This window comes from Podarcis pityusensis (assembly GCF_964106645.2).
Source record: "Podarcis pityusensis genome assembly, chromosome: 13".
NCBI classification, from domain to species: Eukaryota; Metazoa; Chordata; class Lepidosauria; order Squamata; family Lacertidae; genus Podarcis; species Podarcis pityusensis.
Genome location: NC_138038.1, coordinates 23,391,997 through 23,407,904, shown reverse-complemented (window position 1 = coordinate 23,407,904; position 15,908 = coordinate 23,391,997). Strand labels below are relative to the sequence as shown.

Genomic DNA, 15,908 nt, shown 5'->3' with positions numbered 1-15,908 from the left:
GATTATTCTCTTGTGCATTTTAATTACGGATATTCTTATTTTAACGTCTGTGTAATTGGCTTTTTATATTTTGTAAACCACTTATTGGCACTAAGCAGCATATAAACAAATTAATAAGAGTATTTCCCGGAAGATCTTGCTCCTTCTCTCATTAAGATGGAGCTGCCTGACCTGCATTTTCCCCCTCTTCTTTCTTTTTTCAAAATCCATTGCTTTTGTAACCAGCTGAAGGCCCTCTCTGTTTCGCTGCACAAGCTGTGAGGTCTTGTATTTTCATACACAGGTGAAACATAAGGAAGGCTACTAAGGTCCGGCCGAATCCAAAGAGTACTCACTAGTGGGTCCTCATCCTTTCGGGGAAAAGTGAACAAGTGGGGTGCCGCAGGGTTCTTTCCTGGGCCCATTATTGTTCAACGTCTTTATAAACAACATGGATGAAGGGATTGAGGGCATGCTCACCAGATTTGTTGACGACCTCAAACTGGGAGGGGTAGCCAGTGCTGCTAAAGTCAGAATAGAACTGGGTCTCCGCTAACAAAGCCCCACAGAAATCTACTACAGTCATACCTTGGATCTCAAACAGCTTAGTTGCCGAACATTTCGGCTCCCAGATGATCAAAAACTGGTTTGCGAACTATTTTTGGAAGCCAAATGTCCGACGGGGCTTCCGATTGGCTGCAGGAGCTTCCTACAGCCAATCAGAAGCTGCGCTTTAGTTTCCGAACGTTTTTGAAGTCAAACAGACTTCCGGAACAGTTTCCGTTTGACTTCCAAGGTACGACTGTACAGTGTCCCTGACGGGTGGCATTGGTAGGCAATCCACCTTCTACTTTAAAAACCTCTTAGTGAAGGGGAGGTCAGCTCCCTTCCAAGGCAATCTCTTCCACTGTGGGAAAGCTCAAGTCACCAGGATGTTCTTCCTAATGCTTAGTCTGGATCCCTTTTCTTTTAATTTGAGCCCACAGGTCGGGTCCTACCCTCTAGAGCAGGCATGGCCAAACTTGGCCCTCCAGCTGTTTTGGGACTACAATTCCCACCATCCCTGACCACATCCCGTTAGCTAGGGATGATGGGAGTTGTAGTCCCAAAACAGCTGAAGGGCCAAGTTTGGCCATGCCTGCTCTAGAGTGACAGGACACAAATGGGCTCATTGCCATCCATCCATCTGTCCTCCGTAAACTTGTTGTTGTAAGGTTGGCAGAACATGCCTAATTGCTTTAGATTTAGCACGAGGCAGATTCATATAAGACCATGTCATAGGAAGAAGCTGCCTTCATCCTGCTATTCAGACCACATATGCAACATAAAGCACTAGGATTGCATTTTGAGCTGCCATGGTTTTCCCCAGAGAATCCTATGACTGTTGCAGACATCGCCTCAGGTGCCTTTCCCAGACACACCAGGAGACAGCAATCATTGAACCTGGAGCCTTCTGCATTCAAAGCATGTGCTCTGCCATTGAGTTATGCACTCTACCTTATCCTTAGCTTGCAATGAAGGGGTTGCCTGAGATCTTGGATGCCTTTAATAAAATTAGGTTGAGAGACTGGCAGGTGAGACTCAGGTGTGTGAGATCTGGCTGTCAATACTCAACTTAGGGATGATGTTCTCTTGGCAAGGAGAGAATTCTGGACTTCACATGCTCCAGGAATGAACCGCTGGCACTGAGAACAGGTTCTGGTGTCTAAAATCTATTGGACTCAGTTTTTTGTTTTCAGGCCAGGAACTTTGACCCACGTTTGCCCCCAAACTCCGCATCTCACCTTTTCTCTCCCACGCCCTCCTGCAGCTGCCAAAACCCAATAATGACTTTGAATAAACATCTCCCGCTCTATCCCAATCTTCTGATCTGTGTCAATTTAGGAACCATCAATTTCCCCTCCTTCCTGTGGTAACCGTAGAGACGGTACATTATGTAACTTTGATGTCTGACTCATCTCCACCCCCTCGCTGTCGATTTTTGTCTCTGCCCAGATCAGGGTGGTAACCATCCTCCCCTACGTTCTTCGGATCTGGGACCCGCCTGCATCTCCGCGTGGCCCAGGAAAGTAAAAAAAGAGGCGTCAGCCTCCATAGAGTTCTCATGGCAGGGCATGGAATAATAATAATAATAATAATAATAATAATTTATTATTTATACCCCGCCCATCTGGCTGAGTCTCTCCAGCCACTCTGGGCGGCTTAAAATCTAGTGTTAAAAACAATACAGCATTAAATATTAAAAACTTCCCTAAACAGGGCTGCCTTCAGATGTCTTTTAAAGATAGGATAGCTGCTTATTTCCTTCACATCTGAAGGGAGGGCGTTCCAGAGGGCGGGCGCCACTACCGAGAAGGCCCTCTGTCTGGTTCCCTGTAACCTCACTTCTCGCAATGAGGGAACTGCCAGAAAGCCCTTGGCGCTGGATCTCTGTGTCCGGGCTGAACGATGGGGGTGGAGACGCTTCTTCAGGTATACAGGACCTGGAAACGTCTCAGGGGCAGCCAGGTCCCGAGAACCCCATTCCTTCCTGCTCAGGTGCTTTTCTGTGGCTCTTGCCAAGGGAGTGGCATGCAAGGAAAAGGTCCCTACATGTGAGGTGGGTGATGGGTGGGCTCAAAGCCCTCAAATTCCAAGGTCAGACCTTATAACCTGGAACTGCTTCTCTGCACCAAAGCACCACCCAACAATATGTTTCCTATTAGGACTGTCAAGATTGCCTCTGATCCCGTGCAGAGTTATTTCCCCTTGCTGCTGAGCTGACAGCTCTGCCCACAGTGCATTTATGACTGTGATTCTCCTCCACATTTATTTTGCCTCCAGGATGGCAACTGTGGTGGTGATGATGATACGTCTCAGGTTACCTTTCCTGTCCTGGCTCTCGGCCTACACACAGCCTTTCAGGCATGTCTTCACAACCGTAAGGGCCGGTGAAAGGAGAGAGGGGATATCAGCTATGGTTCTGGTTTGGAAGAAACCCAATTGTATCTGTCCAAGGCAAGGACACAACTACAGTGGTACCTCGGGTTACAAACACCTCGGGTTACAAGCACTTCAGGTTACAGACTCCGCTAACCTGGAAGTAGTACCTCGGGTTAAGAACTTTACCTCAGGATGAGAACAGAATTGTGCGGCGGCAGTACGGCGGCAGCGGGAGGCCCCATTAGCTAAAGTGGTACCTCAGGTTAAGAACGGTTTCAGGTTAAAAACGGACCTCCAGAACGAATTAAGTTTGTAATCAGAGGTACCACTATACAGATTCCTCGGGTGTTTCTGGTACAGTGGTACCGCGGGTTACAGATGCTTCAGGTTACAGACTCTGCTAACCCAGAAATAGTACCTCGGGTTAAGAACTTTGCTTCAGGATGAGAACAGAAATCGCACGGCAGCAGTAGGAGTCCCCATTAGCTAAAGTGGTACCTCAGGTTAAGAACAGTTTCAGGTTAAGAACGGACCTCCGGAACGAATTAACTTCTTAACCCGAGGTACCACTGTACTTGGATTAAGCTTCTTGAGTGTTGACCATGTTCTTTTAGAAGATATAGGGTGGCATCAATTCATTGCATTTAAACCCTGCCTTTCCTCATAACAGAGCTCAAGGGTCATACACATGGTTCTCCCCCATTTGTCCCCACGACAGCCCTGAAAGGTAGGTTAGGCAGAAAGGGAGAGGGAATGGTTCAAAGTCACCCTGTGAGCTGATGGACATTTGAGCCCAGTCTAAAAGTCCTAATTCTTGCATTGTACTATTAGGCTGTCATTTTTCCAGCTGCCCATTCTAGGCGTTGGGGGGAAGGGGGCACTAGCTTAGGGTGTGTGAGGGAGGCTTGGGGTAGGATCCTCAAGTAGCATCCCTAGGCAAGAGGAGGAGATGACTACATCCAGCAGCGATTTTACGCCAGCAGAGCAGAGCTGGCAGAGATTTAACCCCTGGGGTGCAAGTTACTTGACTTTCCAGCATAGATGTCCTTTCTGTTTCCAGATGCACAGGCAAGCTTCACCCACCCACCAGCCCAGGACCCAGAAAGGGCACATTTCCCTGGCCCAGCAGAGAGGTGGCCTCCAAAAGCTAGCTGCAGTCACAGTGGCTTGGCAAAATGAGGGAGGGTGGCAATCTTCAAAAATAACATGGGAATCCCTTCTGGGACCCTTGAAATGTTGACACTCCCCCACAAGGGGAGTTCTGCTGTTTGTGAATTTCCCTAACCTGCTTCCTGCAGTCTCCTGGCAGTGAGCTTATCATTTTTCATTGTGCCCAGGAGATGGAGTGCCGATGTTGGCAGGGCTTCCTGGTCAGCAGCCAAGATTTGTCCTTCAGGCTGCTGTTAGTAGCCGAAGGCTGTTTGTGTGTGGCACTTTGCATTGGTAGAGTTTTATTATTGCATTTGGCCTTTGCAACAGTCCTACAAGGCGTGCATCACTTAACTGTTCCCATTTTGCAGATGGGGAAAACTGAGGCTTAGAGAGAAAGTTGCTTGAGGCCTGCAAAACAATAAATGTGGTGGAGGAACCCTGGGAACTATAGTTTGTAAAGGGTGCTGGGAATTGTAGCTCTATGAATGGTATTCTGCAGTTTCAGGGACCCTGGGAAGCTGTGTGCTTTGAATGTACGGTGTGCATGCAGCCTTCATAAGGCGCTTGGTTTGTCATTCCAACACCGGTATTTGGCTTAGCGTTCCCAGCTACAAATCTTTGCCCATAGCAGCAGATTTGCACACACATGATAGTACATGGGTGAGAAATTATGTTCAGCTTGCATTTCAAGACAATCCCACTTACATTAGAACTCTTCGAAACAAGATGCAAAGCAAAACACAACCATCATTTGAAATACACAAGTCTTGGAACTGTGCAGTGCAATTCTCCAGGCAAGTAATGTGTACCTCCCTCTCACAAAAAACAACAACACACATTCTGGAGTAAAGTGTGCATAAAAGTGCATATATATGTTGGTGGAAAAAGCATACAGAAATGCATTATATTACGAGAATGTTTTCTTCAAAAATGTGCATATTAGATTACACTGCTCCCTATCTCCATTTTATCCTCACAACAATCCTGTGAGGTAGGTTAGGCTGAGACAGTGGCTGGCCCAAGGTCACCCAGCGAGCTTCATGGCTGAGTGGTGATTTGAACCCTGGCCTCCCAGGTCCTAGCCCAACACTCTAACCATTACACCACAATGGGTTTCCTTGTTTGCAGTGCAAGCCCACAAAGAACCTGAAATGTTTTTTTGCCTTGAAACTGTACCAGGACTTAGCTAAGAAAAAGTTTCTGGGGTCCTAACCTTGGTATACTTCACCTCATCCCTGGGAATGAATTTATAAAATTGCTAAGCGTAAGCTATTCCTATTTCTGTTGTTTCTTTTTGGTGTTCATTGTGAGGGGCTGGAAGCTTCACCTGGGCTCAGTTCACAATCCTGGAACACATAAAATCAACAGCTCCGAGCTTGCACAGAGAGAAATGACTTTTAAAGATTTAAAATGTCTGATTTTTTTTTTTTTTAAGTTCTGTGCAGCTTACAGAATAGCAATACTGTCCCAATAAAACCCAACTGTATATTTACCAAGCAATGAAACACTACTAGGTCTGGGACTAACACTAACACACAGGTGGCACTGTGGTCTAAACCACCCAGCCTCTTGGGCTTGCTGATCGGAAGGTCGGTGGATTGAATCCCCACGATGGAGTAAGCTCCCATTGCTCTGCTCCAGCTCCTGTCAACCTAGCAGTTTGAAAGCACACCAGTGCAAGTAGATAAATAGGTACTGCTGCAGCGGGAAGGTAAATGGCATTTCCGTGCGCTCTGCTTTCCATCACAGTGTCCTGTTGCACCAGAAGCGGTTTAGTTATGCTGGCCACATGACCCGGAAGGCTGTCTGTGGACAAATGCCGGTTCCCTTGGCCTGAAAGCAAGATGAGCGCTGCAACCCCAGTCGCCTTTGACTGGACTTAACCGTCCAGGGGTCATTTACCTTTCTTTTTTTTTTTAACACAAGGGCAAAATCCTATATTTGTTTGGAAGCAAATCACACTAAGTTGAATGGGAACTGCTCACCGACAAGTGTGTTTGGGGTTGCAGCTTTTAACCCTGTTGAGAAATTAACTTCTGTGGGGGATGCTGCTGACATTCCTGTAGTTTTTGCCATTTTGTAGACCCAAGGGAGCCAACTGGGGCGCAGAGGGTGATGTGTTAGCCAAGTAATTGGTCAAGGCCTTCAGAACATGGTTTAAGCTAGCATCTTCATGGGAAATAGATGTAAACATTTTCACACTGTACCTCCAGTTAATTGCATTTGTGAATTCCCAGTATGTTTGCCTGCCTCTTCCCTCTTCCATCCTCTGCTATTCTTCCCTCTTTCTTATCCCACCCCACATCAGGAAGCTTTGTGGGTGGGGGGGGGGGGGAGGGAACAGGGGAAGGAAAGAATCAACAGAATGGTCGGATGTAACTATTTTTAGCCTTGGGGGTTTGGCTCGGAGTTCCTGGAGCCAGTTTGGTCTTATCTGGCCCCTGCACCGGGGCTGGAGGATGGGGAGCAGAGAGCTACGTTTTCAGAGTTCAGGTCAAGCCTGATCATTTTAGGAGAATGGTTCGTCCCTGACCTTCCAGCTGCGACTGGTTGGTCTTTGGTTCCTTGAAGCTGAACGAAATAGTTCAATAATAATAATGTCAACAACAACAACACCCACCTATGTGTCAAGGGTCCTGCCGTCCCCTGTTGTGTAGATGCTTCCCAAAGTTTTTTTCATTCAGCCCTTGTTTCTTCAGGGTCCCCCATCTTACAAACCCTTCACAGTTTTCCTTCAGGTCCTCCACCCATCCTTTCTCAGGACACAAGCCTGGGCAGTGTGTATGGAGGTCCTGGGCTGCCTAGATGGCAAAACACCCCGCCCCCACTCTCTCGGGCTCACTGGTCCAAAGGAAAGCAGAGCAATACGTTTAGCACCAGCTTGACTGCAGGAGGCGAAGAAGGCACCATCCAACCATTGCTTAGGGACTCAGCTTTGGATTTGTGTAGGGTTTACTCCTGAGCCTTTTCTTCTCCCCCAAGGCAGTGGAGCTTTAGGATCAGGGTTTTCCTTCTCCTAGATGGGCTGCCTTCCCAGATTCACAAGCCCCATCTGCCCATAAATGCAATGAATACAAATAAAACAAAACAACAAGTGGCCTTGCCGTGGGCAAACAGGATTCAGGCCTGGGCTGCCACAGCCATTTTAGCTGAGGCTCATGGGAGTGCAGCAACAGCTGGAGGGCACCTGGTTAGGAAAGGTTGTTCTGGGCTGTGGACTTTATGGTTTTCTTCACATACTTCCGTATCTGGTAAGCCAGCCCTGCTGTGTTTGTGGGTGAGTGGGACACCCTCCTGTTCATTCTGCGGAGTGGGGGCCCTGTATATCTGCCCTAACTCAAAAGCCCTGGCCTGAATCCCGCTGCACCCCTGACCCCTCTTGTCTTATTCCTCTTTTCCCTTCTCCTAGGATGGGTCCCGCCAGCGCCCCCTGCAACACAAGAAGAAGACTGTCTCCTTCAGTACCATGCCCAGCAACCGCAAGCTCAGCAGCACCGCCGCCTGCATCTCCTTCATGCTGGAGGGCTGCGAGATGAAGAAAGTGCGCTCCAACTCCCGCATGTACAGCCGGTTCTTTGTGCTGGACCCGGACTTGCGCTTCATGCACTGGGAGCCTTCCAAGAAAGACTCCGAAAAGGCCAAGATTGAAATCAAGTCGGTCAAGGAGGTGCGAGTTGGGAAGAAGACGCCGGTGCTGCGCTCCAACGGCCTCTCGGACCAGTTCCCGGATGAATGCGCCTTCTCGATCATCTATGGGGACAACTACGAGTCCCTGGACTTGGTGGCCGGCTCTGTCGACGTGGTGAATGCCTGGGTGATGGGGCTGCGGTACTTGGCCTCCTATGGGAAGCACACCCTGGAGGGGGCTCCCGAGACCAGCCACCCGAACCCCCGCACTTCCTGGATCGCTTCCGTCTTCGACATCGCAGATCTGGAGAAGGAAGGCCGGATCCCGGTTTCCCGTGCCGTGCAGCTCATCAGGGCCCTCAACCCTGGCATGAAGACGTCCACCATAGAGCTGAAGTTCAAGGAGCTCCAGAAAGCGGCCAGTGAGCGGCTCGGGGAGGAGGTGGGCTGCGAGGTCTTCGTGGAGGCCTACTGCGAGCTGTGCACCAGACCAGAGGTCTTCTTCCTCTTGGTCCAGTTCTCCAGCAACAAGGAGTACATGGGCCTGAAGGACCTCATGAGCTTCTTGGAGGCCGAGCAGGGCATGGAGGGTGTGACAGAAGAGATGTGCCTGGAGATCGTCCGGAAGTACGAGCCCTCCAAGGAAGGCCGGGAAAGGGGCTACTTGGCCATTGATGGCTTCACTCGCTACCTCCTCTCCGCCGACTGCGACATCTTCGACCCCCAGCACCGCAAGGTGTGCCAGGACATGACCCAGCCGTTGTCCCACTACTTTATTAGCTCTGCGCACGGAGCGTGCCTGGCTGAGGACAGCTGCTTCTGGGGCGGCTCCACTTCGGACATTGGGGGCTATGTGGCGGCGCTCAAGGCCGGCTGCCGCAGCCTGGAGCTTGTGGTCTGCGACGGCTCGTCTGGGGAGCCAGTAGTTGGTGCTGGCACCCGCTTGGCCTTCTCTAGAGTGGTGGGTGCAGTTGCTGAGCACGCCTTTGAGGCCTCGGACTTCCCGCTCATCCTGTGCCTCTCGGTGCGCTGCTGCATCGCCCAGCAGCACCTGGTGGCCGAGCACCTGAGGAAGACATTTGGGGACAAGCTGTACCTGGTGCCTCCGAACCCCAGCGAGTCCTACCTCCCCTCCCCGGAAAAGCTCAAGAACTGCATCCTCATCAAGAGCCGGAAGCTGCTCCCCAGCTGCCAGGCCGGCGAGGGGGACGTGTCAGATGATGAGGAGACCCTGGAGCTCAGCCTGCCTCTCAGCGAGGAGGACCGAGAGCGGCCGCGTTGCCGGCGGGCCTTGTGCCGCGAGCTCTCGGACCTGGTGAGCCTGTGCCAGGCGGTGTCCTTCCAGGGCTTTGAGGCCTCTCGGCGGAACCAGTGCTATTGGGAAACCTGCTCCTTCAGCGAGGTGGAGGCCGGGCGCTACGCCAATGAAGAACCGGAGGATTTTGTGGAGTACAACAAGCGCTTCCTCTCCCGGGTCTACCCTAGCCCCATGCGCATCGACGCCAGCAACATGAACCCCCAGGACTTCTGGAAGTGCGGCTGCCAGATGGTGGCCATGAACTACCAGACGCCAGGCCTCATGATGGACTTGAACGCTGGCTGGTTCCGCCAGAACGGGGGCTGCGGCTATGTCCTCCGGCCGGCCATCATGCGCGAGGAAGTGTCCTACTTCAGCGCAAACACCCGGGACACCTTGCCGGGCATCTCGGCCCAGCTCCTGCACCTCAAGGTGATCAGTGGCCAGAATCTGCCCAAACCCAAGGGCTCTGGGGCCAAGGGCGACGTGGTGGAGCCGTACGTTTGTGCTGAGATGCACGGCATCCCTGCTGACTGTGCCGAGAAACGCACCAAGACGGTGCTGCAGAGTGGAGACAACCCTGTCTTTGAGGAAACCCTGGAGTTCCAGGTGAACCTCCCAGAGCTGGCGATTCTGAGATTCATGGTGCTCGATGATGACTACATCGGGGATGAGTTCATCGCGCAGTACACAATCCCTTTCGAGTGCCTCCAGGTGGGGTACCGCCATGTGCCCCTCCAGTCCCTGGCCGGTGAGCCCCTCGCCAACACCACCTTGTTTGTCCATGTTGCCATCACCAACCGGCGAGGCGGAGGCAAAGCGCACCGGAGGGGGCTCTCAGGACGCAAGGGCCGGCGCATGCGGGAGTACACCTCCACCAAGGCCACAGGCATTAAGGCTATCGACGAGGTGTTCCGCACTGCCACACAGCCACTGCGGGAGGCCACAGACCTGCGGGAGAACATGCAGGTACCCAGGTAGTGGGAGATGGGGGATGGGGCCTTCTGAGCTTGGCTTGCAGGTCTTGGAGATGGGGAGGAGGAGGGTGTCTGAATTGTCTGAATGCCTATCTACTTTAAAAATATGGAGTATAGTCGTACCTCGGCTCCTGAACGCCTTGGGAGTTGAACGTTCCAGCTCCCGAATGATTGGAAACCGGAAGTAAGTGTTCCAGTTTTCGAACATTCTTTTGGAAGCCAAACGTCTGATGGGGCTTCTGCGGCTTTTGATTTGCTGCAGGAGCTTCCTGCAGCAAATCAGAAGCTGTGCTTTGACAGTTGAACGTTTCAGAAGTCGAACGGACTTCCAGAACAGATTCTCTTTGACTTCCGAGGTACGACTGTATTCTTAGAAACAGGAGTTTGGAGCCTGTTTAATGCTCATGGCTTTGTAGGAATGGGTTTAGGCACAAGGAGGGGATATATTATTTTGTTATTATCCTTGCTCTTGTGAGTGAGATCAGCAGAGTAGCATCCTTTGCAGCTTTAAATTTGGAAGCTAAGACAAAGTTGATTTAACCCTCTAGAAACAATAATCCAGGATGCTTTAAGGCAGACTGGATTTTCCCTGATATTACCTCTTTTCTCCACCTTAAAAATAACAATTGCACACACATTGTTTTGTGAAGAAGTACAAGTAGTATTTACTTACATAATCTGGGTCTTGAAGCAGCAGTTACTGTAGCAAAATGAAGGCAGGTTTATAACTACTATCTAAGTTACAAAAATACAAAATCTAAGTTCAAAATGGTGCCTGAGCTGCAGAGTTCAGACACATATGTGGAGTTGGCTTGGAAGCATAAAGAAGAAAAAGAGAGGTGCCCTGGCAGGAGGGAATTATGTCCTGTTACCAGCTTCCTGCCCAGGCAGGCAAAAGAAGGGATCTCACAGAGTTCTCTTCTAGCAAATTTTACAGGAAAGCTCTGTGAGCCTCAGCTTCTTCATGCACTTATCTGGCAAAACATGAATTGTTGGTTTGATTGCAATAATGTCCCACAGGCCTCCACTTCCACACCAGCAGGAGATCGCCATTTTGTAGGGGGTGCCAGGAATTATTGGAAGAGTCCTGTAAACCCTAGTGTCAGGGCTGGTTCAAATGTAGCTTGGCACTCAAGACGCAGAAACGATCAGAAAAGCTAATCAGTAGTATCCTTTGCCTGAAACCCTGGAGAGCTGCTTCCAGTCAGTGTAGACAATGCTAAGCTAGAGACACCAGTGGTCTAATTCGGCATAAGGCAACTTCCTGTGTCCCTGTGATATAACAAATCTCGCTTCCACCACCTGCCTTCGCTTTGTAGCCGTCACAGCCATGAACAGCTGGAGAGCCCTCTGGTCTCCCTAATCCCCACATTGCCTTCTCTGCCAAGGGCAGAGCTGCCACCCTCACCCTCCCATTTGCAACAGAAAAAGCTGGCTTGATTCAACAAAGCAGCACCTCCCCATCCCGGCTATGTTTTCCTCTGGGCTGCTCCAGCCAAGCAAAAACAAGCAGCAATAGTTTTCTCCTTCCCGGAGCATTGGAGAAGGCAAGGGAGAATGGGATGTGAGCGCTTGGAGATGCAGAGTGGACATGTGTCTTGCTTTACAGAGGGCAGTCCTCTATTTCAGGGCTGGCTATCTATCTATCTATATCTATCATCTATCTATCTATCTATGTCTATCATCTATCTATCTATCTATCTCTGTCATTTTTCTCTCTACCTATCTTATCTATCTATCTATATCTATCTATCTATCATCTATCTATCTATCTATTATCTATCTATCATCTATCTATCTACAGTATCTATCTATCATCTATCTATGGTATCTATCTCTCTATCTATCTCTCTATCTATCATCTATCTATCTATCTATCGATCTATCTATCATCTAGCTCAAGGGCCACACTCACCTTTAGCCAATCCTCTGGGGGCCACACTCTTACACACACACACACACACACACACACTGCATACAAACACTCACAGGTCACACAGGTTGTGCAGATCAGCTGGTGGAAGTGAGGTTTCTTTCCCCCTCTCTGCGCTTCCAAGGGTTGCTCTGGGGAGAAGGTTGTTTGCAACTTCATCAGCACCCTGAACTCCCCTCACCCCATGCTCTGTCTACCTCCCCCCACCCCCAATATAGTTTCGTCTTCCAAAATCAGTGGAGTCTTGGAAATGGATTAGAATTTACCTGGAGACCTGGATCAGGCCTGCAGATTGAGGTTTTCCTCTCTTGCTCTGTCTGAAGGGCTGGCAGAGGACACTCCTCTCTGGTCCTTCTTCTGGATGATAAAAGAACCCTAAGAAGGGAGAACCAGTAGAGGTGGGGGCGCTTGGCATTGCCCATCAACAGTTGGCAACACCTGGGCAGCAGACCGAGCAGACACACAGCGCATCACCTGGGCACAGTCTCCTCCAATACAGTGACATGTATCATGTTTCTGTTTTGCATCTACACAATATAAATTAGCATGTGCAAATTTGATGCAAACCTGCAATCCTCTTTCTTGAGGGTGGGGATGTGTTGGAGAGGCTGTCCAGCTATCTCTGACTCAGCATTCCTCCTAAAGAGGAGAACGTGTGAATGCATTTCAAATAATGAGCTGTAAGCCAGGAATCTGCCTCTTTCCGCCCCTCACCTAACCACCATGCACACGCAATCTCCAGCCAGAGTTGCCTTATTCAAGAATGGTATGAGGGGCAAGTAAGACAACTTAGCCGGAGTGCTTTGAGCAGTTCGGAAATCTCTGCAAAGTGAAATGCTAAGTATAATTCTGATTGCTGCTACCCACGTGTCCACAGCCTCACCCATATCTTCTTAGAATCATAGAACTGTAGAGTTGGAAGGGACCCTAAGGACCATCTAGTCCAGCCCCCGGCAATACAGGAATCCTGCTCACAGCCATCCCTGGGTGGGCTTGAACCAGCAGCCTTCTCGTTAACAGCCAGACGCACTGCCCCACTGTGCCACCTGAGATCTTATGCCCATTTTAAAGGCTGCGAGAAAAGCGACCGAGGGAAAGTGACAAGCCCAAAGCCATAGAATTAAACTCAGTGCTGCTAGGTACATCTTTAAGTCCCAGCTACAGGATTGCCCCCTGCGCCTGCTGGCTTAGAACGGGATTGGCAGGGGGTACCCACATTCCCATCATGAATAGCACCCCATGCCGTGCTTACGGTGAGCCTCTGCCCTTCCCCAAAGCTAGGAGCTGGGGAGAAAAGTGAGGGGCAGGCCCCACAGATGCTCTGAGTGCCTCCGAAGCTTTTTGCTACGACATCCACCCCCAGAAAACAGTCAGGGACCACCAAAAGTTTTTATCCCTCTGGGTCGTTTTTTTTGGGAGGGGGCCTGTAGTTCAAGGGGAGCAGCCAGAAATGTATGGGGCAGGGGGGCCCGTGGCCTCCTGGCATGTTGACATTCCCCATCCCTCACCCTCTTTTCCTTCCCTTAGAATGCTCTGGTCTCCTTCAAGGAATTGTGTGGCCTGACACCGGCAGCTAACATCAAGCAGTGCATCTTAAAGCTGTCCACTTGGCTGCAGCCCAGCGAGAAGGAGAGCCCTCCAGCCGTCACCCTCAACCTGGGCGAGGAATACCCCTCCATGGAGGCCCAGGGGCCGGTCCCAGAGCTCCTGCGGAAAGTGCTTGCTGCCTACGACACCGTGAGTGTAAACTGGTGGGTGGGTGGGTTGGGGGGGACTGGGGGGGGGGGGGACAGGACCCTGGGCCTTTGCCAGGGGTATCAGCTGCTGTTTCCTTTCCATAACAGGGTGGTCCCTCTTTTCCGATCTCCTGGTTTTGTTTCGAGGCCCAGCAAAAATATCAATTTGGGGTGAGATGGGGCACACATTTGTGGTGCAAATCTTAACCAAGGGCTCCTGCTCCCGCCAACCCCATTCTCTCAGTGCAGCACACGTTCACCTTGAGACTCAGATGGAGGAGAGATTCAATAATGCGCAGCTCTTTAGGCAGCAGCCAAGACTAGGCCCAGTTATGGGGCCTGCACCATAGAGATACAGGGATAGAGCGGCCATCTTTGCACCTGCACCCGGGTCAAGCCCGTTAACAGGCCTCTTTTCCACATATAAATCTTATGTGGAATTTTAGGTTCTCCTGTGCTATTTCCCCTCTCTAATGGGTATGAGCATCTCTCCCCACCCTGCCCCATGTAGGTTTTGCATTCACATTACAATCCTGGCATTCACATTACAATCCTGCCTGGAGCAAGATCTGCTTTAGTATTGTGTGAAAGCTCCCTTCCTATTCTGTCCTCGAGGGGATTTTAGTACAGTCGTACCTTGGATCTCAAATGCCTTGGCTCCTGAATGATCGAAACCTGGAAGTGAATGTTCCGGTTTTGGAACGTTCTTTTGGAAGCTGAACATCCAACAGGGCTTCCGCGGCTTCTGATAGGCTGCAGGAACGTTCTACAGCCAATCAGAAGCCGCACTTTGGTTTCCGAATGTTTTGGAAGTCGAATGGACTTCAGGAACAGATTCCGTTCAACTTCCAATGTACGACTGTACCAGACCTGGTGCCAGCACATGGCATCATCAACCAGCTGCTGGGGCCCCGGCAGCAGGGCCAGCCCTACTATTAGGCATGCCAAGCCTCTTGTCTTGAGTGGCAGATTGGCTGTGCTACTCAAGCCAATCCAATATGCACCTGCGCCGTTCAGGTGCTCTGTGGCCAAGCTGGTACTGTGCTTCACTGCTCAGCCCCTGCCTCCAGCAGCTTCCTGGATAGCTGATTACTGGTAGATTCATAGAATCGTAGAGTCCAACCCCCTGCAATGCAGGGATGTTTTGCCCGATGTGGGACTCGAACCCATGACTCTGAGATTAAGAGTCTCATGCTGTACCAACTGAGCTATCTGCCAGGCTCTTTTGTTTGAAGTGCAGCAACCCATAGATCTTTTCTTGGGCAATGCTCATGATAGGCATAGGACCCCCTGATGTGGATTGGGCCTATAGCAAAGTGGCTAAAGACACCCCCCACACTAGACTCCAGATCTGGATCGGCGCTTAAGGGCAGAGGCATGTGACTAACATAACGTGCTCTTTGGCCCTAGCAGCTAGAACTGCAAAGACTTTGTCACAGTGAGAAAGAGTAACACATAGAGAAGCCCTGGAATCTGTGCAATTAGTATCTATCTGTACACACTATCTGTGCATAGTGGGGCCAAGGGCCTCCTGTAAGGTGGGGTGCTTTGCTGGCTTGCTCAGCCCCCACCCCACTAACCACACCTTCTCTCTCTTTTACTTTCCCGCCATCAGATGATCCAAACAGGCCGCACACTAATTGAGTCAGCCGATGCCGTTCACGCCAAGATTATTCAGGTGCAACAAGCAGGTAGGCAGCGGAGGATCTGCTATGAAACTAACAAAGCTCAAAGCTTCAGGGGCCCTAATCTCAGAAGGGCCACAAAAGCAAGCTTAGTCCACATGGCTTTTTTTTTTTAATGGGTCTAGTCTATGCAATTTGAGTCACACGACTCAAATCCTCACATCTCCCCACTGATGAATGATTTATTGTGGTATATATTTCAATAATCCCAAAGTTTTGAGAGTCAGTCGCACTGTTTTCTGTGCACGTAGATGGGCAATGATTTTGGAGTGCTCTGAAAGGGTTTCTTAAACCTCTTTGAAAAACCTGCAAAAGTTGATGACCAGGTGCCATAGTGGGGTGAACGCACAGCCACCTTTGACCCTTGGGGTGGGGGTGTGCTCTTCCAGCCTTCAGGAGCGCAGTCCTACCTTGTCCAGAAGGCAGCAGGCCTGTGACAGATTGTCTCCTTTGCCTCCCTCTCCACATTTCTCCAGGGATGGGGTTTCACAAGGAGCTGCACCGTTTGGAGGCCAAGGAAGGCCTGAAAGGGCGGAAGCTGCAGAAAGCTCTGGAAAGTTTTGCCTGGAACATCACTGTCCTGAAGGTAATTAGGAGCAG

At 50.4% G+C, this 15,908-nt stretch overlaps 1 protein-coding gene and 1 long non-coding RNA gene across 5 annotated transcripts in view; one reads left to right on the top strand and one right to left on the bottom strand.

Moving 5' to 3' along the window:
- The window catches only part of LOC308462149, a 182,916-nt gene that overhangs the window by 147,632 nt on the left and 19,376 nt on the right, over positions 1-15,908 (bottom strand). The window contains exons 3-4 of one of the 3 annotated variants that reach the window (XR_013979011.1): positions 12,154-12,262; positions 11,849-12,018 (exon numbers count right to left, since the gene is read on the bottom strand). This is a non-coding gene — a long non-coding RNA (uncharacterized lncRNA). Of the gene's footprint in view, positions 1-11,848; positions 12,263-15,908 lie in introns of those variants that run through there. The other 2 variants (XR_013979010.1, XR_013979012.1) reach the window with 2 other exon arrangements.
- LOC308462023 (inactive phospholipase C-like protein 2) overlaps positions 1-15,908 on the top strand; it is a 36,483-nt gene that overhangs the window by 15,377 nt on the left and 5,198 nt on the right. Inside the window, exons 2-5 of one of the 2 annotated variants that reach the window (XM_080979273.1) lie at positions 7,463-9,946; positions 13,415-13,624; positions 15,239-15,314; positions 15,785-15,894. In XM_080979273.1, the coding sequence (XP_080835399.1) occupies positions 7,463-9,946; positions 13,415-13,624; positions 15,239-15,314; positions 15,785-15,894 (2,880 nt within the window). Of the gene's footprint in view, positions 1-7,462; positions 9,955-13,414; positions 13,625-15,238; positions 15,315-15,784; positions 15,895-15,908 lie in introns of those variants that run through there. The other variant, XM_080979274.1, reaches the window with a different exon arrangement.